Source organism: Accipiter gentilis, chromosome 10 (assembly GCF_929443795.1).
Source record: "Accipiter gentilis chromosome 10, bAccGen1.1, whole genome shotgun sequence".
NCBI classification, from domain to species: domain Eukaryota; kingdom Metazoa; phylum Chordata; class Aves; order Accipitriformes; family Accipitridae; genus Astur; species Astur gentilis.
The window spans coordinates 22,175,772-22,195,941 of record NC_064889.1 but is presented as its reverse complement, the minus strand read 5'-3'; the positions used below and the strand labels follow the sequence as shown (position 1 = coordinate 22,195,941).

General features: G+C 41.4%; 1 protein-coding gene across 2 annotated transcripts in view; it reads left to right on the top strand.

The window, feature by feature from the left end:
* ADAMTS17 (ADAM metallopeptidase with thrombospondin type 1 motif 17) overlaps positions 1 to 20,170 on the top strand; it is a 198,485-nt gene that overhangs the window by 125,213 nt on the left and 53,102 nt on the right. For both annotated transcript variants that reach the window (XM_049811684.1, XM_049811685.1), the window contains exons 15-16: positions 8,327 to 8,447; positions 16,579 to 16,659. In XM_049811684.1, the coding sequence (XP_049667641.1) occupies positions 8,327 to 8,447; positions 16,579 to 16,659 (202 nt within the window). The remainder of the gene's footprint in view (positions 1 to 8,326; positions 8,448 to 16,578; positions 16,660 to 20,170) is intronic.

The following is a 20,170-nucleotide window of genomic DNA, read 5'->3' as shown; positions in this document are numbered from 1 at the left end:
GCTCCCCTCCAAATGAAAACCTTTATGAGCACAGAGCTTTGGAGGTACATCATGAAAAGCAAATTGCACTCTAAGTTGGGTGCAACTGCCTTTAACTATGTAAAGAGGTGATGACAGCTGCAGAACATTCAGTCCATTTGCATGTGGCTGAGAGAAAATGCAAAATGATCAGTTCAAGCCGAGCAGATTTGAAAGCCTTGTGAACTCATTTATAATACTCTTCTGACTTATATGCAGTTTAGCGCTGAGAATTGCCATATGTGTCAGTGTACCCCATTTGCCGCAGATACTTGTCTAACTAGCTGCCTATTAAATCAATTTAATTGGCATATTTATTTAATTACTCTTCTCCTTATTCCTTTACCCAGTGTAGACAAAGCCTGGCAACAAGCATTGCAGGGGGCCTGGAGAAGAGAATAAGTGCTGAAATCAGAGGGTGGTATTACAGTTATTTATTTTCTTGTGTATTCCTTCTAGTTCAAGTCTCTCAAAGGCAGGAATGACACATTGCCAGTGTAACAGACAAATTAACAGTAACCATTGCCTGTGAACATCTAGTCAAGAAAATGTAATAGCTCTTTCCCCTTCAGCAGTAGATGCTCTTAAATGAAACTCATGCATCATTGTTCCATGGTGAATGAATGTAGATGAACATGGCAAAGAAGAAAGCTGTTCTTGCAAGTAGAGAGGGGGGCGTTGAGAAGGGAAGCAGGAAAAAATATCCTAACTGCATTTGGACACTAAGGGAGGAGAGTTTTCCTTCAATTGTAGTTTGTGAACTTGCTAGTTTCATTTTAAAAAGCTGTGAGCTGAGCTCCAGTCTAAACAGTGTGAATGAAGCCTTTTGGTGTCAGCCTCACTATCCCTGAAGCAAAATCTTCATAAGCAGCAACATCCCTGTACTTATCACTTACACCTGAAGACAGCTGGAGTAAATAAACTTGGTTAATACTTCGGTCATGCATAGAAGCACCAGAGAGGAAAGTCAGCCCTAAATTTAGCACAGGGGTTCATGAGTCACCTAGACTTCTTATAATCGTGCTCCTTGCCTTTGAGACAAATCATAAGGCCTTCATTCAATCTTGTCCTGTCCTTGTTTATTAGAGTTGGGTTTGATGCTGATAGGATTTTGCCAGAATGAGGATGAAATAAAAGCTATTTAAGAGCTTCAGGAGTTGGTCTCAAAAATTGAAGGGAGTTTTACAAAGTTATGCCTTTAGAAGAAACATTGTAGAGTAATGACAAATGCACTTATCCTTACCATCTTCTGAGCAAACTAGATGCCTTGTTCAATGTGTATATAGGTCTTTGACCTTTTCTTCTTGAAATGCACATAGCCTCCTAGCAAGGAGAATTTCTTTTCTCCTGAGAATTTTCAGAGACAAAAAATCCATAGCAAGCTGGAGAACAAGAGCAGTCTGATGCATCTGGGGAGGAGGAGGGTGAGTGCCCATCTAGTCTTTGTAGCCTGTCCCTCGCCTGCTTCTACCGTTTGCTTTCTCTAGCATGAACATAGCGGTCATGGAGTAGGGCAGTGCAACCTGCAACTCAAATTGCTTTTATCTTCTCCTATTTCTCTTCAAGGGACAAGTGGCTTTCAAAAAGAAGATTCCCCAAGGGTTTTATTCTTCCTCAAGACTGTTCAGTGTGTATTTCATGAGTCAACATTCATGGAAGCAGTGCAGTTTCTAACCTCTTACAGTTCTTTACTCTGTTTGTGCTGCTAATGTTAATAGAAAACTGCTGGCAGAAGTAGAGCTAAAAAAGGTGTCACATGTCATACAGCAGTGGTGTGGGGAGAAGACAAGCTGCTCAGCCGACTGTTATGATGCACATGACTTTGTGCTGGCTTTTCTCAAAGGAGGATTAGTCTGAGACTCATGATAGCATGAGAACTTTCCAGTGGGGGCTACAGGTTGTACTTCAGCATGTAATCTAAGGTCTCTTTGAAAAGACAGACCTCCTGTATAGCAGAACCAGGCTAGAGATCAAGGGCAGTCTTTGCTGTGATTTAACAATTTAAGAGGTGAAGATGTTTTGGCTCTATCTACAGTTTTCTTATGAATGTTTTGTCATGTCATGCCTACTTTTAACTTGCTGGTGAATCCCCAGTACACTCAATGATGACAAGCCACACATTAGGCTGTCCTGGAACAATAAAAATATTATAGAATGACTTCCTTCCAAAAGAAATTGTCATACTCTATGAAAGGGGAGCACAAATTTGAAAACTGGCACATTTTCAGAAATAGTTTTTGCTAATTGGATAGGCAGAGTGTCAGGAGAGGACTACAGGTGGCAGAGGATAAATTGCAGTTGTCTACTGGACCTGTTGCTGGCAAACACTTTTCTGCGTAATCAGTACCCAATTTTGGCATTTGATTGATGCATGCAGTTCTAGCTTTGCATCATCACTTGAGTGTTTTCCATGTATTATTCATATTCCTGCATTACAAACTCTGGTACAAGATGTTCCAGACTGGGTAGCTTGTCTTCATAGAACAACTTGGCTTAGCACTGTACTTTGATAAATTTTTTAGTGTATGTGCACAAAATCCAGAAAGATTGTTTGAACTACAGAAACCTGTTGTATAATTGCCTTTTTTTCAATTTCTGGGTCTGTAGTAATGTAATCTGAGGCCTAAAATAGTATTGGGGCTTTTGGTGAGTAAGGCATAGAGACAAGAAACAAGTCTTTGTTGATATCTTACTACTTTTTTAGTGTACTTTACAGTGGCAAATGAAAAAAAAAAAAATCCTGCTGTTTCCCCCTATTTTTCTTATATGTTAACCCACAGAGAGCATATAATAGACAATTCATTGTGTTATCTACCTTGGAGGCTTTAGATTTTGTGTGTGGCTTGAGCAGCCAAGAATTGACCGGAAGGGAGGCTACAGATATATCATATACCAATAAATAAATATTATCTTTAAATCCAGAACTGACATGATAGATGCCTCTTTTAAAGAATAGGCATTTGATATAAAATCCTCTGGTATCTGCAGCCTATTGGCATTTGTACAAGCCAGGGCAGAGGCAGGGTGGAATCAGGTCAAAGGTGTCAAATCAGATGAAGCTGGTTTCGAAGGATCAGAAAGGGGTAGCTACAGAAAGTGAACAAAGAAGAGAGGCAAAGGAGTTCCTGGGGTGGGAAAAGGTTTTGTATTACTTGCATGTTCGCTCATATAGCCTGCTCTGCTGCCAGAACACAGTGGTTTTGACACATAACCTTCACACTCTATATATGAAAAAGTGGTCATCAAGAATAATTGTATCTAGCAACCCCATGAACTGCTAAGGGTTCTAAACACAAAGTCAATGGGCAAGTGTAATTTTGTATCTAATGCAGATGATAACGCTCATTTAAAACAGGCAGTGCATATCTCCTGTTCCAGCAGAACTGCTCTGATTCAGGTAAAATCTGAAGGCTTGGGAAATGGCAGGAGGATATTTGCATGGACTTCAATGCATCACACAAAATTTATTGTGGAACAGAAATAGAAGTAACTTACAGATGAACTGCTTGATTAGGGATCTAGGCTCACCCTTCTGTACAAGTCCTGACAGACACCCATAATCCTCCACAAGTGCAGTTGTGTTTAAAACAAAGAAATAAGAATTCTCTTACCCTCAGATCTGAATGTCAAGTTGCTCACATATGTACATTCCTGTTTCATGTGGTCCCTCCCTGGAGGTATCAATGGACACTGGATATTATGGACAAAAAATTGGCAATGTAGATGAGTCTGTCATAACCAGCATGCTCTGTACATGATTAATCTGTAAAATGGCACATGTTGCATCAATATTTATATTTGATCCATTGAGACAGCTAGTTAGTTCAGCATATGGGAAGCATTACATTTTTGTGAGCCTACAATGTCATTTCTTACACAGGGTGGGTGTGTATAACAAAAATAATTGTGTTTATGTAGCAAAACATACTCACGCAGGCTGTATCAATTGAGGTCTTACACAGCCATTGAAAACACAAATAAAAATATCATTAAAAAATACCGAAGCAATACAGAAAATAGTTCACACAGAAGAATCCAAATGATGTGTATTCAGAAGAGTTTTCCTATGCTGGAGCCAGCAATGACTGAAGCTGGAAATACCACCCAACAAGCAGTATTTTCAGATGTTTAATTATAAAAATCAGAAGAAGAGGGAGGGAGAGAAGGAAGGGTGGACTGAGATATCAGCTCAGAGAGAATGAATTTCAGGCCTTGGCTCAGCAAACATGCAGTTACCTGCCAATTTAAAGGTCAATGAATAGTTCCAAAACATGGTGTCAGAGTAGGAGACTGCCTGGGTTGAAGATCATTAAGAAACCTGTGGATATAGTTGTGACTGTCCATGCTGAGGACTTGAAGCCCCAAAAGACTATCTTTAAGTTTCTTGCCAGCATTTCGATGTTTTAATATGGGCAAGGGACTGGCTTTGGTTAAAATCTGCTTCCTCTTTGTCCAATTGATGCTGTGAATAGCAGTACTGCAGCACTGCAGGCTTTCAACAGCTAGTACAGGCAGGAGGTGGAACTCCTGGGTGGTGTCAACATCAGTACCTTTGCCAAAGTTATGGATATTATTGTCCAAGTCTATGCTGGATGGTGGAGGGAAGCTCCAAGAGTCCAAGAACAGGGCTGACAGTGGCAAATGTTCCCACAGACTACTGAACAGATGGTGGTTACAGCAGGCTGGCTTTTTACTTTTTATTCTTCCTTCTGAACACAGACGAGCTCAGAGTGTCCTGCTGACTCCTTAGTTGATCATGTTGGTAAGAATACAAAACTGCTTCATTCAAGTCCATTCAAGACTGATAGAACTGAAAGTATCCAGCTATTGCTGGATGGACTGGTCCATGAACTCAGTCTGCTCACCTGCAGGATAACTTTTCGGTCAGAAAACACACAGCATGTTATTTACAAGGTCTGTCTTTCTTCAGAATGTAAAGCTTCCCCTTTCTGCCTTTGTGCTTCTTAATTAAAAAAATCACCTTACCTTGGTGTGCTGACTGTACAGGAAGCAGCGCAAAACAAGTTAGAGGTGGTAAAGATCAAATAAATCCCTTGAACTATTTGGATTTTAAGGGATTGTTTCTTCACTATGAAAACATGACTTTTCAGCAGTAGAATTTGGGATTTTCCCTTTACATACAGTTAATTAAGCCCTCACTTTTTGGAAAGATTTCTGCAGGTTGAGGACAGCTCTATCTATTTTAACAATTGACAGTAGTGTACAGCATAATGTCAGCAAGTAGCTGATGATGTGCAGATTCCATAAATGTTCCCCCTGGTCTGGTGGGGTTCAGGCGTAAGCCTCTGGTCCCCAGTGCTGGAATCTCAGGAGCTTTCTCACCTTGGAGAAAGCTGGACATATCTCCCAATTAACAGTCCAAGGACTGCTGGCTGATACTTTCCTCCGAGGAATGATAATGCTCACTGTGTTTTGCTTCCTCGCCCTTCCAGTTCTGTCTCTTCCCCTTTGCACTTGTTTGAAGAATGGCAGTATTTTCAATGTGGGGAGGTTTCAAAGGATCTAAGTGACCAAGGTGGTCACTGTAATGTGTTTCTAAATGACTTTGCAGCTTTTGGAATCCATTGTCAAATCTTAACAAAAACTGTTTCATTATGTACTGTTATTAAATACGCTTTTACTTTGGAAATTATTGAAAGGCTTAGGGAGGGAGAAATGGGCTCTTATGTTTATGTTGACAAGAGTAAAGTGCTTCCAAGGTATTTTTCCCTCATAAAGTAGCAAGAATGCACCAATTTTCATCTTGAAGCCAAGAAAAAAATCTGTTTTGTTCTCTTAAAGATTCTCCTGTGTAAGAAGCCATTTCCTGGCCCAAATTTGATGGGGGCTTTAATCCTCAAGCCCTGGATTGAAAGGAAAGTCTGTCCTGTCAATGGGACGGATGGTGCCATTGAAGGGAAGGCTGCAAGGGCTATTCCCGGTTCCTCCACTCACAGGGAATTAGGGTGAAGATGAAAGGTAAAAAACAGCGAAGGTTTTGGGAGTTATATTTGTGGAATCAGTGGGTGCTCTTCCCATGCCTTCAGAGAGGGTCTCTCAAGTCAAAGTGTGTCAGTGACTCAGTAAACGTGGGAGGAAATGCCTTGTCTTGAGCCCCACTGTCAGAAGAGGGGGGGACTTACTCTTTCAGAGGCTTTACTGGCTTGCACTGGTTTACATTATCTGGGAAACTACAGCGTAAATGCAAAGCATGTGATTGCTAACTCCCCATTCTTTGCCTGCCTCTGTTATAGTCCTACAGTCTCCTTGCGTAGCACTGGGAATAAGTGTGGTTCAAGACTCATTATATTCCCTTTATTCATTTGTGTGCTCACATAGTGCTAATAACAATGCAGTACCATAAAAGATAGCACTAGAGTCTTAAATTAAATGCAGCCTTTCCAGTATCTCAGCAGGGTGGCAGGCAGGCATATATTTCCAGCTGCCTTTCAGCAACCCCATTAATAAATCATATTTATTTTCCTGGAAGGAGAACTGCTGGGACATCCTTCTGTTTTGGGGGCAGAATCACATTCAATATCCCAAAATTATTTGTTGGACAGGGGTGTGAAGTTTAGACTTGAGAACTGCAACTGCCAGAAACTCCATGGTCTTCTTCCTACCTTTCTTTAACTCCCATTTATATAGTTTTTTTCCTGTAGTTCTTGTCCACCAACTCACATGCTGTTCTAGTTAATAAGCAGCATTTTCCTTGTATGTGTTTAGGATGATCATCCTTTCTCAGCATGTGTCTGTCTCTAATGATTTACCCAGACAAACACTGCACTGGAACACTTCTGAACGCTGGCAATCTTTGGTCCCTGTAATACATCTGGACTTCAGCAGTGGCCAGTGTCTTCTGAAACAAGAGGAATGTTTGAGTTCAGGTCCAAATTACATTGCTTACATGCAGACGGTCTTAGATAAACAGCCCAAGTTCTCTTAATATTTCCCTGCTTACACTATTTTTCAAAATGGTTGTTGTTTTGATTGTTCCCTAAGATATCTCTCCAACTTTCCTCTGGCTTTATTGTAAGGCAAGGAAGGGAGAGACCCAACAGCCTTATTCAAATAAGTATTATTAGTGACAGTCCTGCTAACTCATTTGCCAAGAAACTGTTTATCTACAGAAAATAAATCTTTAACTTATTTTTAATAGTAGAATCTCTGCTAATAACTTGCATAATGGCAACTCTTGTTTCAATAGAAATTTATATTGTAGGAATGAATTGCTGATTACTTTGAGGGTCTTACATGGACAGAAAACAATTTACATAGAGACTAATGACAGCAAGTCTTATCAGCCTCAAGATCTACAAATGTGCAATCTTCACCATCATAACCTGTAAATGGTTTGTGAATAAGGAACATTACCATGACAGTCTCTATAGCTACAGGGAGAACACTGTGATTATTGTAGTAATACCTGTCTGTGGAAGCAAGGCTGAAGATTGTTATTCAAAAAAGTTTAGGTAGGTGTAGAAAATTATGAAAATACCATTTAAAGTGAAGCTTTAGGTGAAAGTGTTAGGGTTTGGGTTTTTTTTTTACAATTGAATGTCTAAGCTTAATACAGTGCAAGCATATGGAAAATTTCATAATTGTGTAAGCAATCTTATGGTACAGATTGGCCAAATATGAACTTGACCAGCTTTCATTGAACTACTTTTGCATTGCAGGTATCTTGAGCCATCTGATTAATGAGGTCTTTTTAAAGGTATTGCAAAATTGTATTCAGAACTGAATGTTACACTCCCTGTTAAGATCTCAGTCCGAAGCAGAGCTCATTCAGTGAGCAGCACACTGGAGCTTGTAACAGCACTCTGAATTTTTGTGTAGTGAAGGGCTATGAGCAGGATTCAGGTTACTTGAGTTAATTTTCATTTAAGAAAATCACATTTTTCTCTTCTCTAAACTAATTATCACAGTAGTGGTCCATTTCTCTGGGATGTCTTTGAGCTCCTCAGATGGAAATTGCTATACAAATGTGAAACATTGTTTTAATCTGTTGTGTTTGAAGGAAGTTAGAGTCGGTTAGTATGAAATCCGTGATAATATCTGGAATAACTAGTGTTTGTGAAACTCTCTTCAGTTAAATCTTCTGAATCAAAGTTCATGCTCTTAGTGTTAGAGAAGGGGGTTACTGAATAACAAAATCAACACCATTCCAAACAAGTGCTCCCCTGATTCAGTGTTGTCTTCCCATTCAGATTTTCAGTCAGATGTCTACCTTAGTTTTGACCTCAATGTTTAGAGATACTTTAACCTTGCAAACAAAATAATGGGGACCTCTGGTTGTTGTCATTAGAAAATTGGCTGCGATGGAATCATTGGCTCAGCTGCCAAAGAGGATCGCTGTGGAATCTGCAGTGGTGATGGCAAAACCTGTAAAGTGGTGAAAGGCGACTTCAACCACACCAAGGGGATGGGTGAGTAACCCTCAGCAGCATTTTAGTGGAGTGAAGGTTCTTTTAACTGCTTGAGGAGACTTAAAGAATGGTAGTAATAGCTCTTCTTCTTGGATAGCATTGGACTCATCTGCTCTAGTAAACACATAAGAAACACAAAACAAAACCCAACTCAATTCAAATGTGATATTCTGTCTGCTTCTTATTCAGTTGCCCGGATGCCAGCCATTGCCTCTGTCTGAAATTCAGAATGAAGAAATTGTTTTTCTCATTTTGAAAGCTACCAGTGCTGCTGATTTTAAATAAGAAACAAAATCACACAATCTTTTCCAGTGGGAGAGAAGTCTGATTTCAGCACCATCTTTGAGCTCTTTGAGAGCTCAGTGATGCATGTTGCAGATGATTCATGTTATAATCAGGATATCTCAGCTAAATAAAAGAGCACTCCCCTCTGAATGTTTTTACTGATTCCCTGCCAGCAACAGTATCCAGTATAGGATACAAGAGCTTCGGTCAGAGTTAAGACTTTCCCCTCTCTTGTTAAACATTAATGTATATACAGCTTGGTGTTTGAATTAGTCTTTGTTCCAGAGTTTCTGTATTGTGCTTCTGAGAAACCTGAGAAATCACACATCCTCATCAGGCAAAGGGAGGGAAAGCCAGATTCAGGACTTGCAAGCTGCTCCAAGAGGAAGAAATTGTCCAGAAAAAATTATTTCACATTCAGTGAATACAGAATTGCTATTTCTGTGTGGAGAAATACATTCAACATGTGCTACTCCAGGACTGAGTTCAGCAAAGCACATAAAGATTCCCTTTAAGCACACGCTTCCATTCTGTTCAGTTACTAAAGCAGCACCAGTGCTTAGCAGCTTCCTTTAATCAAAGTCTCGGCACTGAAGTCTGAGGCTCTGATTTTGTTCATTGACCTCCTCCTCTGCACCCTCCTCCTCCTCCTTATCTGTGGAGCCAGCTGTGATCTGTCACCTCCTCTGAGATTCAGGTAGGATTTCCCACCTGCACCACATCTTTCTGGAGCACATTTGTGCTGTTGCATTGCTAGGCCAACCTGTTGAATGATTTCCTACATTATTGCTTTTGACTCTTTTGTCACAGTTATTTTCCACCTACTTATGTCAAGGCATTTGCAATTGATGCAAATGGTGGGAAAATTTTCTCATAGCCATTGAAAAAAGCTATTCTCCATTTCTGTAGCAGATTTTATAGCTGTTCAGGAACTTCTTAATTGCTCCTGAAGAGTAACTATCTTTTATCTTTTCCAATGAAAGTACAAAACATCTTGTGCAGATAAATAAGAAATTTCTGGGTCACTGCCAGGAGGTTGCACCCACTTCCAACTAGACAGACTGCTTGAGGGTGGTAACTTTACAAGGCTGTAGGAACAGAACAGTTTCAGCCTCGACTGGTTGTCTGGCTGCCAGGACACTACAGGAGGCTTTTACCCCCAGCACCCTGTAATCTAGTAAGAAGAGATGGCTGACTGAATCATGGTCAGTGTTCAAGCTTTTATTGATCTTTATTCTTTGCTGATCATCTCAGAAGTGCAAACCTGTCAAAATGTTGCTTTGTCAATGCAATTTTTCCACCTTTACCCATCTCACATAATCTATAAGATAATTGTTTTTACAATTATAATCTCATAAACATTTACTAGATGTTTTGATTTATTACTTTCAAAGGGAATTAAATTTTATGTGGGAATAGTTTTAAAAAGTGACATCCACAATATGCCAAACAATCTTCTTCTAGGTTGAAAATTATCTTTGCTTTCAACATTTTAATTACACTCTTCTAATGAGCATCCCAGCCTACTAGAATGGAAAGAATATTTACAGTTTTTTAATTATTCACTGTTCATGTTTTCCTGCTTTTGGATTTCTTTTATGTTAGACACTGAAAACAGACTTGCTGGTTTCACTTATGATTCCCAGCCCCGATTCTCCAAACGTTTTATGCATTGTGAGTTACTCCCACCAATTTCTATTCATATACTGCTGTTTTGCAGAATCAGGTCCTCAGGTTAACTTACTGAATCTCATGCAGTAGGCAAAGCTCCAGGGTTGGGCCTGAGGTATCACAAGTGAATATGAGGTTACGCAAGAAAAATTGGCTTTTTTTCTTTAAATTGACATTTAAGCAAATATGTACAAAAAAATCTGACAAAAATTGGGGCAAAGGAGAATACACAATATGACTATGGTAACAGATTCAGGGTTGGGATGTGTAAATGATTGCATAGGTCAGTGGCAAATCCCCACGAATTTGCTGCAATCCAAGTTAAGGCCAACACACTGAGTCAAGTATGCTGATTTATTATTTCAGAAGAGAATACACTTCAAACATCAAGACACTGATTGTTTTGGAATGGTATCTGTTTTGGGAATTGCAGCTGCAACCTTTGGGCCAGATCCTCAGCTGCTCTGCATGTGGGACTCCATTGACTGCAGCGTTGGTCCCTATAAGTCCTGTGATTGCAAATTATGTTGTCAAGCCCTATTAACTGAACTAAATCCATGCCAACTCCTTTCTGTTTCTTAGTAACCAATAGTCATTGTAAGAAGGTTTCCACATGTGTGATGGCAAAGGCAAAGGCTGTTCCCAAGTGTTTCTCGTGTAAGATACTTGAATGCTGTTTGCAGTGTCAATGGGTGTTGGTGACATTCTTTGGTGTTGGTTCTTTGTCTTCTTTTGGTTGGATTACATGGGGAGATTGGTATCAAAAGCCATGGATAAACTTCAAGTCTTTTTACTATTTAGCATGGTTTGTCAAAGATCAAGTACGGATCCTTTCTTTTAGAAAACATATCTGCATGAAAGAAAGCCAAAATTTTCATTACCCAAGTAAAAAGAACTTGACCTATTTCTTTTTTTTTCCAACCTTAATGTCCTAGATGAGGTTCTGCCACCCTGGTGGGCCATGATGATGGAACATTTGAAGTGCCTCATAGGAGGCCCAGCAGTTCACATCTTGCCACCGGATCCAAGGTGATCCAGTGGGAAATGGATTCCATTTCTCTTTTGGGAAGGAGGTCAAAAGCCTTTTTTTGTGACGCCGAACATCACATACACTTGTGTGCAGCTGGCTGTCTTCAGTAGGCCAGCTGAATGCGCTGTTTAGACTGAGGTTTACTTTTGGCTGGCAGCATGCCCTGTACCTATTTTCACAAAGTAAGTTTTCGAAACCAAACACAGACTTGTTCCGAAGTCCATCTCTGTCTTCCTGCCACTGTACAGGGGACCTAGGAATGAAGGACAGCTCTTTGGCTCATATCTCTTGGGTAGATGATTTATCACTGACTACTTCTGCCCAGACTCCAAGGCCGTGCTTGTAATGCTTAGAGACCTGCACTGAGAATGAGGCCTGCATCTGTCTCTCTTGATTCTTCTCAGCCATATCAAGATTTTCATTGCTGCCCTTTGCTTGTGATCCAAGAGAAGGACCACAGATATTTGGATATTTTTTTAATGGCAGAACATAAAAAGGTGAGATATGCCAGTTGTTGTAACTATCATTTTGGGAAATGAAGAGTGTAGCTTTGCTAGCAATTTTTTTTTTTTTAAGATGGTGAAAAAGAAGGCTTTTATTGTGTGCATTACTTGTCCAGCACATATTTAAAAGAAAGGATATTTGAACAGTAGTGCTGTAGTGCTGGCTAGGAGCATCTTTGGCCAACACAAGAAAGTCTTTTTTTGTCCATAGGGTGTACATCTAAATGATGAGAAAATAGAGCCCTAGGGCTAGCTCTGGGGTGTCTTACAAGGGTTTAGGCAGAACATGCAAGTTAGAAATCCCGGCAGCCAGCTTCACAGCAATAGTAGCAGGCTTTGAAATCTATCCATGGCTCTCCAGTGAACTGATTTTCTTCCAAATGAGCTATCCCATGGCTGGAAGTGGACAGGTGCCGATGGAGGAATTACTCTCTAAGCTAATAGCAATGGAGAATCGTCACAACTATTCAGAAAATGGAGACGTAGTTACCACTGGACATATTTCCACTCCACTGCAACAACCAGCATTTAGCAAAAGGTGCAAGGTGGGAAGGGTCATGGAAACTGAGATGCCCAGCTGGTACTTATCCCTAAAATATTACGGAAGCTGTACTGGCCATGACCAGCAGGTAGGCAGGGCAGTCTTATTTCCTTGGCTTCTACCCTGAGATCTTTGTTCAAAGCACTTTTGGAAAGTTTGATAATGGGATGAGTACTGTTGACTTTCTCACACCTAATTTTCGTATGTGTACAGGGCTAAAATATGAAGGTACAGTACCCAGAGATCAGTATTTTCAGCCATGGGATAATTTTTCCTTTACCTCAGAGTCCATCTTTCATTGCAATGTGAACTAGGAGAACAGTTTTGTAGCAGATCAGTGACATTCTGAAGTTCACACTAAACTTTCCGTTCTTTCTGGGAATAATAACAATGGCTAACAATGGATTTTCCTGTGTGAGCTGCTTTCCTCTTGCAAATCTCTCCAGCATTTAAATGAAGATACAGTAGCCACTGTTCACATATTAATCTCCTTGATGACAAAGCCACCGCTTTGTTCTGGTGTCTCTCCTAATACGAGTTACACCATATAATTTGTATCTAGGATTTGCTTCAATCACAGTCTTACATTCCTGAGACACTGATGTAATGCAGATTATCCAGAAAGATTGGTGCGTGCCAAAGTAACTGTTCCCAAGGTGGAGTATACTACATACAGCACTATAAATTACCAAATAATGAAGTTCTCCTGTTGTACTTTCAAAGCTTCATCTTAACAGGCTGATTTATGGGTGAAATTACTAGAAATACTGCCTGATAGTTGCCAAATCTCATCAGTCTTTAACCAGTTCCTCATTTAAAGCTGAACTTTAAGCCCAACCTTGCAAACCCCTGCATTGCAGACAATTGTCCTAAGACCTAACAGATCTTTGAGAGTCCTTGATTCAGGGCCAACTCAGACTTTTTTTGGTCTTACTGGCTGACATTTGATAATCTTTCTGGCAATCTACAGTTACAGTTTGCTTAATAAAATTTGCCTGGAAAACATTGGAGGTGTTTTCTGGTGCAGTTATCTCAAAGATCAGAGAGACTGTGACCAGAAGCCTCGCATTAGCTCTAAGGACCAGACTGGAGTGGTGGTAGTGATCTGAGTTTGTACCTGTGGCAAATTTGCATGGATGTTATATAGTATGTTTGCAATAGGATTTGACCACTAACTCACACAGTATTGCTGGAAATAATGAATGAGGGTGTCAAGATGCTCCCGATGGGACATGCCCAAGAATTCTGCTTCATCTCTGAAAGGACAGGTCAGATCCATACAACTGCAAAGCAGTTCACAGTTCACTAACAGAAGAGTAAAGGTCAGCAGTCAGGTTTGTGCCACATGATCTCAGTGAGTTAGCACAGGATGTTTCTTCTTATTCAGGAGCTGTGAATACAACCCCCCAAAGCCATTAATCAGTATTAGAAATTACATGAGGAGAAAAATCTGGTGTAAGACCAAACTAAACAGTCTCCAGAACTAATACGCTATTAATAGCTTACACTCCACTATTTACTATTGTGAAAAGTAACATAAAAGTCAACTTTTCCACGTGGTGTTTCTCTCATGGCACAGTGATGAAATGAGAGCGTATTTATGGCACTAGCTGAACCTCAAGCACAGCTCCACAGCTCACTCACCTCTAAACCAGTGTGACACACACCTGGCTGCTGCTAGGTCAGGGGACAGATCTAAAGTTCACTGAAGTTAGTGACTGGCTTTCCACTAAACTCAGTGTAACTTTGTATCCAACCTCTGCATGATTTAGCTCTGGGCATTTGTATCTGGCATGTGATTTAAAAAAAAAAAAAAGTAAATAGTACCCCAGTAGGTACATTAAATTACCTGAAACTTGGGCATGTTCCAAACTGGCTTCCTAACAGGTGTGTTCAGGTGTGTCATAAAGCCTATTTCCACATGACAGACTGTCATTAATCACACCTTTGCTGTGTGCTCGTGTCTGATGGTAATTGTTGGTTGGGTTTATATGCAGATGCATGGGGTGCAGTAAGGATGATTGATTTTTGAAACACTCTGTTTTGACTGTAATTTGGTATCTCAGCTGATGAAAAACCAACTCCTGGCAATGTCTAGAATAAAATCCAACATCTGTTTGCTTTGATTTCGTAACAGATTTCAATATTGCCTTTAAAAAATTGACCCTGGAAGTAATGATTTTTCCCAGTGAAACCCACTCTGTAATAGCAGATGGGAGAGCCGCTGTTCCGGCTTCTGTACACAGACATGGTTTGCAGCTCTGCTGTCCCTCTTTCTGTTTTCCTGCAAGGGATGACTGAGATATCCTGAGTAAGGGAGAAGTAAGTAAGGAGGAACAAGTGCAAAAACAACTGAGCTGAAGGGTCAAATGGAAAGTGTCATTCACATACAGTGATCAAGGAAAGAGGGAGTGTGTCTGGCCCAAATCAGCTATCCATCCAATGCACCTCATGAAACCCAAGAGCTAAAGCCTTATTCATAGCACAACAAAGGGGCTGGGCACTCTGCTGGTTCAGACAGGTAGAAATGAATCCACAGTCTGAGACCCAAACTCCCTGTCCATCTCACTCCATGTCATAGTGGTAAAAAAATCACTTAGTCCTCATGCATGAGGCTATCAGCATCATCCTTTGAGACCCCCCGTATCAGCATAGCAGAAGCATGGCCATTCAGCTCCGCTTGTCCCTAAAATAGCTCACCAAACATCGCTGAATGCTAGAGGGGTCACTGTTCCAGCACTTCTCCAAGTCATTGCTCTAGACTGCCCACAATTTCCATGAAGGCAGGGCTGACACAGAACAAATTCACACAGTCCTTTAAAGGAAAAAAGGGGATGAGGGAACATACGGGATAAGCTACTTAACATCTAAAATAAAGGAGAGAGCAATAACCCAAAAGAGGTGCCAGATTATACACTGCAAAGTAAACTGGGTGGCCAATTAGAAGGAATCAATTCATCGTCTTGATGAGATTAGTGTCATCTACAGGGTCCTGATTCAGGGTCCAGTGAAGCCAGTGGAGAAACTCTGCCTGGCTCCCAGACCTTTGAGACACGCCTAATTGATGCCTAATGTTCCTCAGCTTTATAGTTTAAAGGTACCACTTCCACCCCATGGAACAAGTCGGTAACTCCACACGGCTCCATGGCGGGGGAAAATAGGCTACATTTCCTTGTAGATCTTAATTATTCTTACTGTTATTCTGTTAGTCAAAAGTGGTATAATTGTGTTATATTGCTGGTTGTTGAAGAAAGCATGAAAAGGCCAAGAGAGTTTCAGAAAGATAAAAACCAAGAGAATTCTATAAAAATATGATGGGGCACTGTGAAAACTTCCCTACCACGTCAGATGCTCAGAAGGTCTAATCTGGCATGTGTGTCTGCTGGCAGTGTTCAGAGGTGGCTGGTGGTCAGTCCTTGAGAAACTTTCAGCTCTGTTGTTGCATTAAACCTGAGCTGTGGAATTCTGTTTAGTAGCCCAATGCAAGGAGACCGTTACCATTATATCCTCCAGAATTTTTGTATAAAGCTGAAGTGTAAGTGAAAACACATTTTTTTCCCTTAGTTGTCCCACTAATTCCTGCTGTTTAGTTTTAGCATTATCAAAATGTTTTGTGGAAGTGAGTACCTTCTGATACTGATCACAGCCTCGAGCAGGGTATTTTTCAGATGGGGAAGCACAAGCATCTATTGGAAACTTCATTTCAAAACACAGACATCTGTTCTGTGATGTGCAGAGTTGCTCCTGACAGTGACACTTTGCATCAGCTCAGGAACGATCTTCATGCATCCCTGTCAGTACTCCAGGAGAGCCAGGGTGATTCAAAGGGACCAAATCTAATTAGGCCCAAGCACAAACCTTAAGTCACAATTAAGCAGCACATGTGCATTTCTCTCCCTCTTCTCAGGCTGAAATGTTAGTCATAACCATGCATGTCACAGCAGTGAAACTTGGCTGCCAATGCAGGGATCTCATTTGAAGTGTTTCCCACCATTCCCCTACCTGGGCAGGAGCTGTTTTTTTCGTGGTGAGATACTGAATGATTGATGCCTCTGGCTGGCTGTGGCATGCTCTCATCCATCTGCTCTTCTGTTGCCATAGGTTACATCGAAGCAGCTGTGATCCCTGCAGGTGCCCGGCGGATCAGAGTGGTTGAGGATAAACCTGCTCACAGTTTTCTGGGTAAAAAGACAAAAGAAAAGAATGTTTTGGTTCAAAACTCAGCTCTGTTTTCTGTTAAATGACCCCTCTCTAAATGACCTGTAAGATGACAGGTTTGTTGTTGCCAGGAAGCGGCTGTTGATTTCATTCTTGTTCCAATCTCTCTCTGCTTTCCTGGCTTGGTTTCATGATGTTTGCTTGATGTGATAGTGTATGACAATTACAGGCCCTATGCAACCTGAAAGGACCAGAGAATACTTTTATACAGACAGAAGAGTTCCTGAACAGAACTTGGCACTGGGTTGAACATAGCTGCCAGGAGCATACAACACTTTGGGAGGGAGTGGGAAAGAGAACAGTGCATTTAGAGAAAGGAATGACAGAGAGACAGATAGGAAGGCGCCCAGCTCACACTGAAGCAGAGGCAGGACAGGGCAGCTGATATCCCTCATAACCTGACCATGAGGTTGCCTGTGCCATTTCCTGCAGCAGCAGGTTCTCACTTGATGCTGTACCCAAGACCTGAGCCTGCACTCTGAGGTGGGCTAGCTGCAGCCTCTAGTCCACTTGCCTCTTATTTTCTCAGGCCAAACCATTTGTTTAATCCTCTTCGCATTTCTACTGCTGCATTCCTTTTGAGGGGAACGGACTTCCTCTCTTCTTTTCCCTGTTGGAAACAAAGTTTTAGATGTGGGTGATGGGTCAGATTTGTATGTGAGGTTGTTATAGGGCAGAGACTGTCAACAAATTTGTTGTCCAGTTACTAATTGCTTAGACTAAAGATTGGAAGGGCCTTTGTAAAATGCAACCAGTCAGCTGCAATATACACCTGTCAGTCTGGTCTTCTGCGTCTTCTCTCCAATGTTAGGGCTGTTTCTTTTTGTGTCATTACTGTGCAACAGATGAAGGGCTTTATCCCCCATCTACTTCTAGGGAGACCAAGTCACAGAAACTCTAATGCCCCATTAACCTGCTTTCACACAGGAAGCCTGTGGCAGAGCAGGAAGTTGAAGGAAAATTGTCCAAGGCCCAAAAGAACACCCAGCACATTGAAACCTCCTTTGCAAACTCAGAGCTCCATGGCCATGCATAAATAGGGGAATTATTCTGTCTCTCTTAAGTTGTTTATGCTGTGTGGGAAAACAAAAGGATACGAGAAAATCCCAAACTTCCTCCTTTGTTCCGTGAACTTTTGCAGCTTATAGGTCCCTGCATTGTCAAACCTAAGCTCTGCTTGCAGTTGATGAGCTCATTAACACATGATTCTTGTCCTTCCATATCAAACAGTGTTTCAGCCCTTCCACATGCTGATATTCTCATTGCAGTGGTTGGAACTGATGCATGTTCCAGCTGTCCCTCAGCCTGGAAAGTATTAGGTACTCTTCACTAGTGCATGTTCTAGTTCTCTCAAAGTGAGCTTCTTACAACAGAGACACTGCAAGGTTTTAGAATAGAAGAGCACTCTGAAAGATGTAATTGCTTCCAGAGATATATCAAGCCTGTGGTAGGAACTCTGAGAGGATTATGAAGCTTGTTGCTCTCTGTTCTGTGGAAGGGGAAACTGAGGTGTTGCAACTTGGTCATGGCTATGCAGGGAGTCAACAGCAAAGCTCAGACTAGGACTCTTGCCTTGGTTTCTGATTTCAATGTCTTTTGCTTATAATTGTCCATCTTTGCCGCCAAAAGGAGACGTTAATATCCAGTACTGGGATATAGTATGCCGCTGAAAACATTTACATAGTGATCGTGTCTTAGGATTTCAGGTCCAGTGCCATTGGTTTTCTGTCTTGAGATGCTACCAAAGTTGGCAATATCACTGGGAAAGATACTGTTGTTCTCTGTCTTTCATTCCACATTCAGGGGAAAAAAGAGGGCAAATCGTGTCATTCAGCTGTCCTTAGGTCAAAAGCATTGGCATTTGTGCCACTTCTTGGTAGGAAGCACATATCACTACTGCTAGTATTTCCACTAATGCTGCAGCCAGCTTGCTGGGAGAAGATTACGCCTACACGTAAGATGTTTGACATAGCAAAGCACTGGTGGAACAATGAGAACCAGTGTTTCCTTGGGTTTTGCAAATATTCTGCCTTCTGGAAGCCAGCCTTTTTGTTTCTCTTGGTGGGATTTGCAAAGGGTATTTGTCCGGGGCTTGGGCTTTGGCAGATAGCTGCAGTCTTATGTGGAGCTAGCAACTGTCCTTCATTGTGACCACATAACCTTGACTAAAGCAGGTATTTCCCCACTGGGTGGTGAAGATTAGGACTGTGTGTATTTGAAAGCAGGACTTGGCCCTGTGTGCATCACATAAAGGTAGATAAAAATCTGTCTGTTTTAAAGCTTCTGAATCCTTTTAGCTCTTTGGTTCATGGTCAGGAGCCAGGAGAACCTCTCGAAGCTTTCCAGGACACAAAGGAACACTGGACACAAAGAAAAGATACCCAAAGTCTTGCTAACCTAAGCTGAAGAATAGCAGTCGGACAAAAAAGATAACCAAGAAAATAAAATCCAGTCACTCTGATAGGCCTCATAATGCGTGGTAAATCCAGGTCTGAGTATGGAAGGATTTTCTATTTCAATTACACTGACAAAGTTGAGTCCAATCAGGTCCTATTTCTACTCAGAACCAGGTACAGCACTTTGGAAATGAGCCAGCATAATTTGGAATCATTTTTGCATGTGCTGGGAGCAGTGCCTGAAGAATTTCCCTCCACCTACAGGCAACCCACGCTGGCTGCCTTGGCTGGCTGTAATGGTTAAAAACTACCTGGAACAGGAAATGCCTCGGCAGTTTGTGTCCACAGGCTGGGAAGCAAGCTGGAGGGACCCAAGGTGGAAATAAAGATCTGACTAGATGCCAGGTTTAGAAATAGATTGGTCAGTTCCTGTCTTCCAGCCAACAAGAAAAAAAGAAGTTATGGGTTGTCGCTGGGGTTCCTTTTTCTTTTGCTCTTCTGTACAACTTTGAGCCAGAAAAAGCTTAGAGATGTAACAGTAGATTCTTGCTACTACCTAAATGCACCCACAGTGGGGAGAAGAGAAAGAGCTGTGCTTCGCTACCCTATTTAAGGCATAGGGTCCCAGGAGAACTGCAGCCATCTGTCCAAGGCAGAATAAATCCTGTGGGTGCTAGCTTAAATCAGTGAAAACTTCTTGGCAAAAAGGACTCACAGCTGCTTTCCTGTTTGGGATTTTCCACCAGTCAGACAAGTTTTGTCAGAGAAGACTGTGTATATCCTGGTCTCCTCAGCTTCTGCCACTTAGTTCTCAAGGAGGCTGGTCAACTGTTCTTCGTTGCATGCTTTGCTTTTGCTCTAACATGGCAGTAAAGATACTTGCTGTCTTGCAAAGTGCTTCTGCAATGCTTGGATGAAAAGCACAGCATTCAATAAGAGCAAAAGGCCCTATTCAGCCCACTGAATTTAGTACTATCACCTCTGGGGTTAGGCAGAGCCAGGACTGCAATAATTGTGTGTGACAAATGCCATTGGAGTAAGAGCAGTACTCTGTCTAAGAGACGTGGAGGTTTTATAGC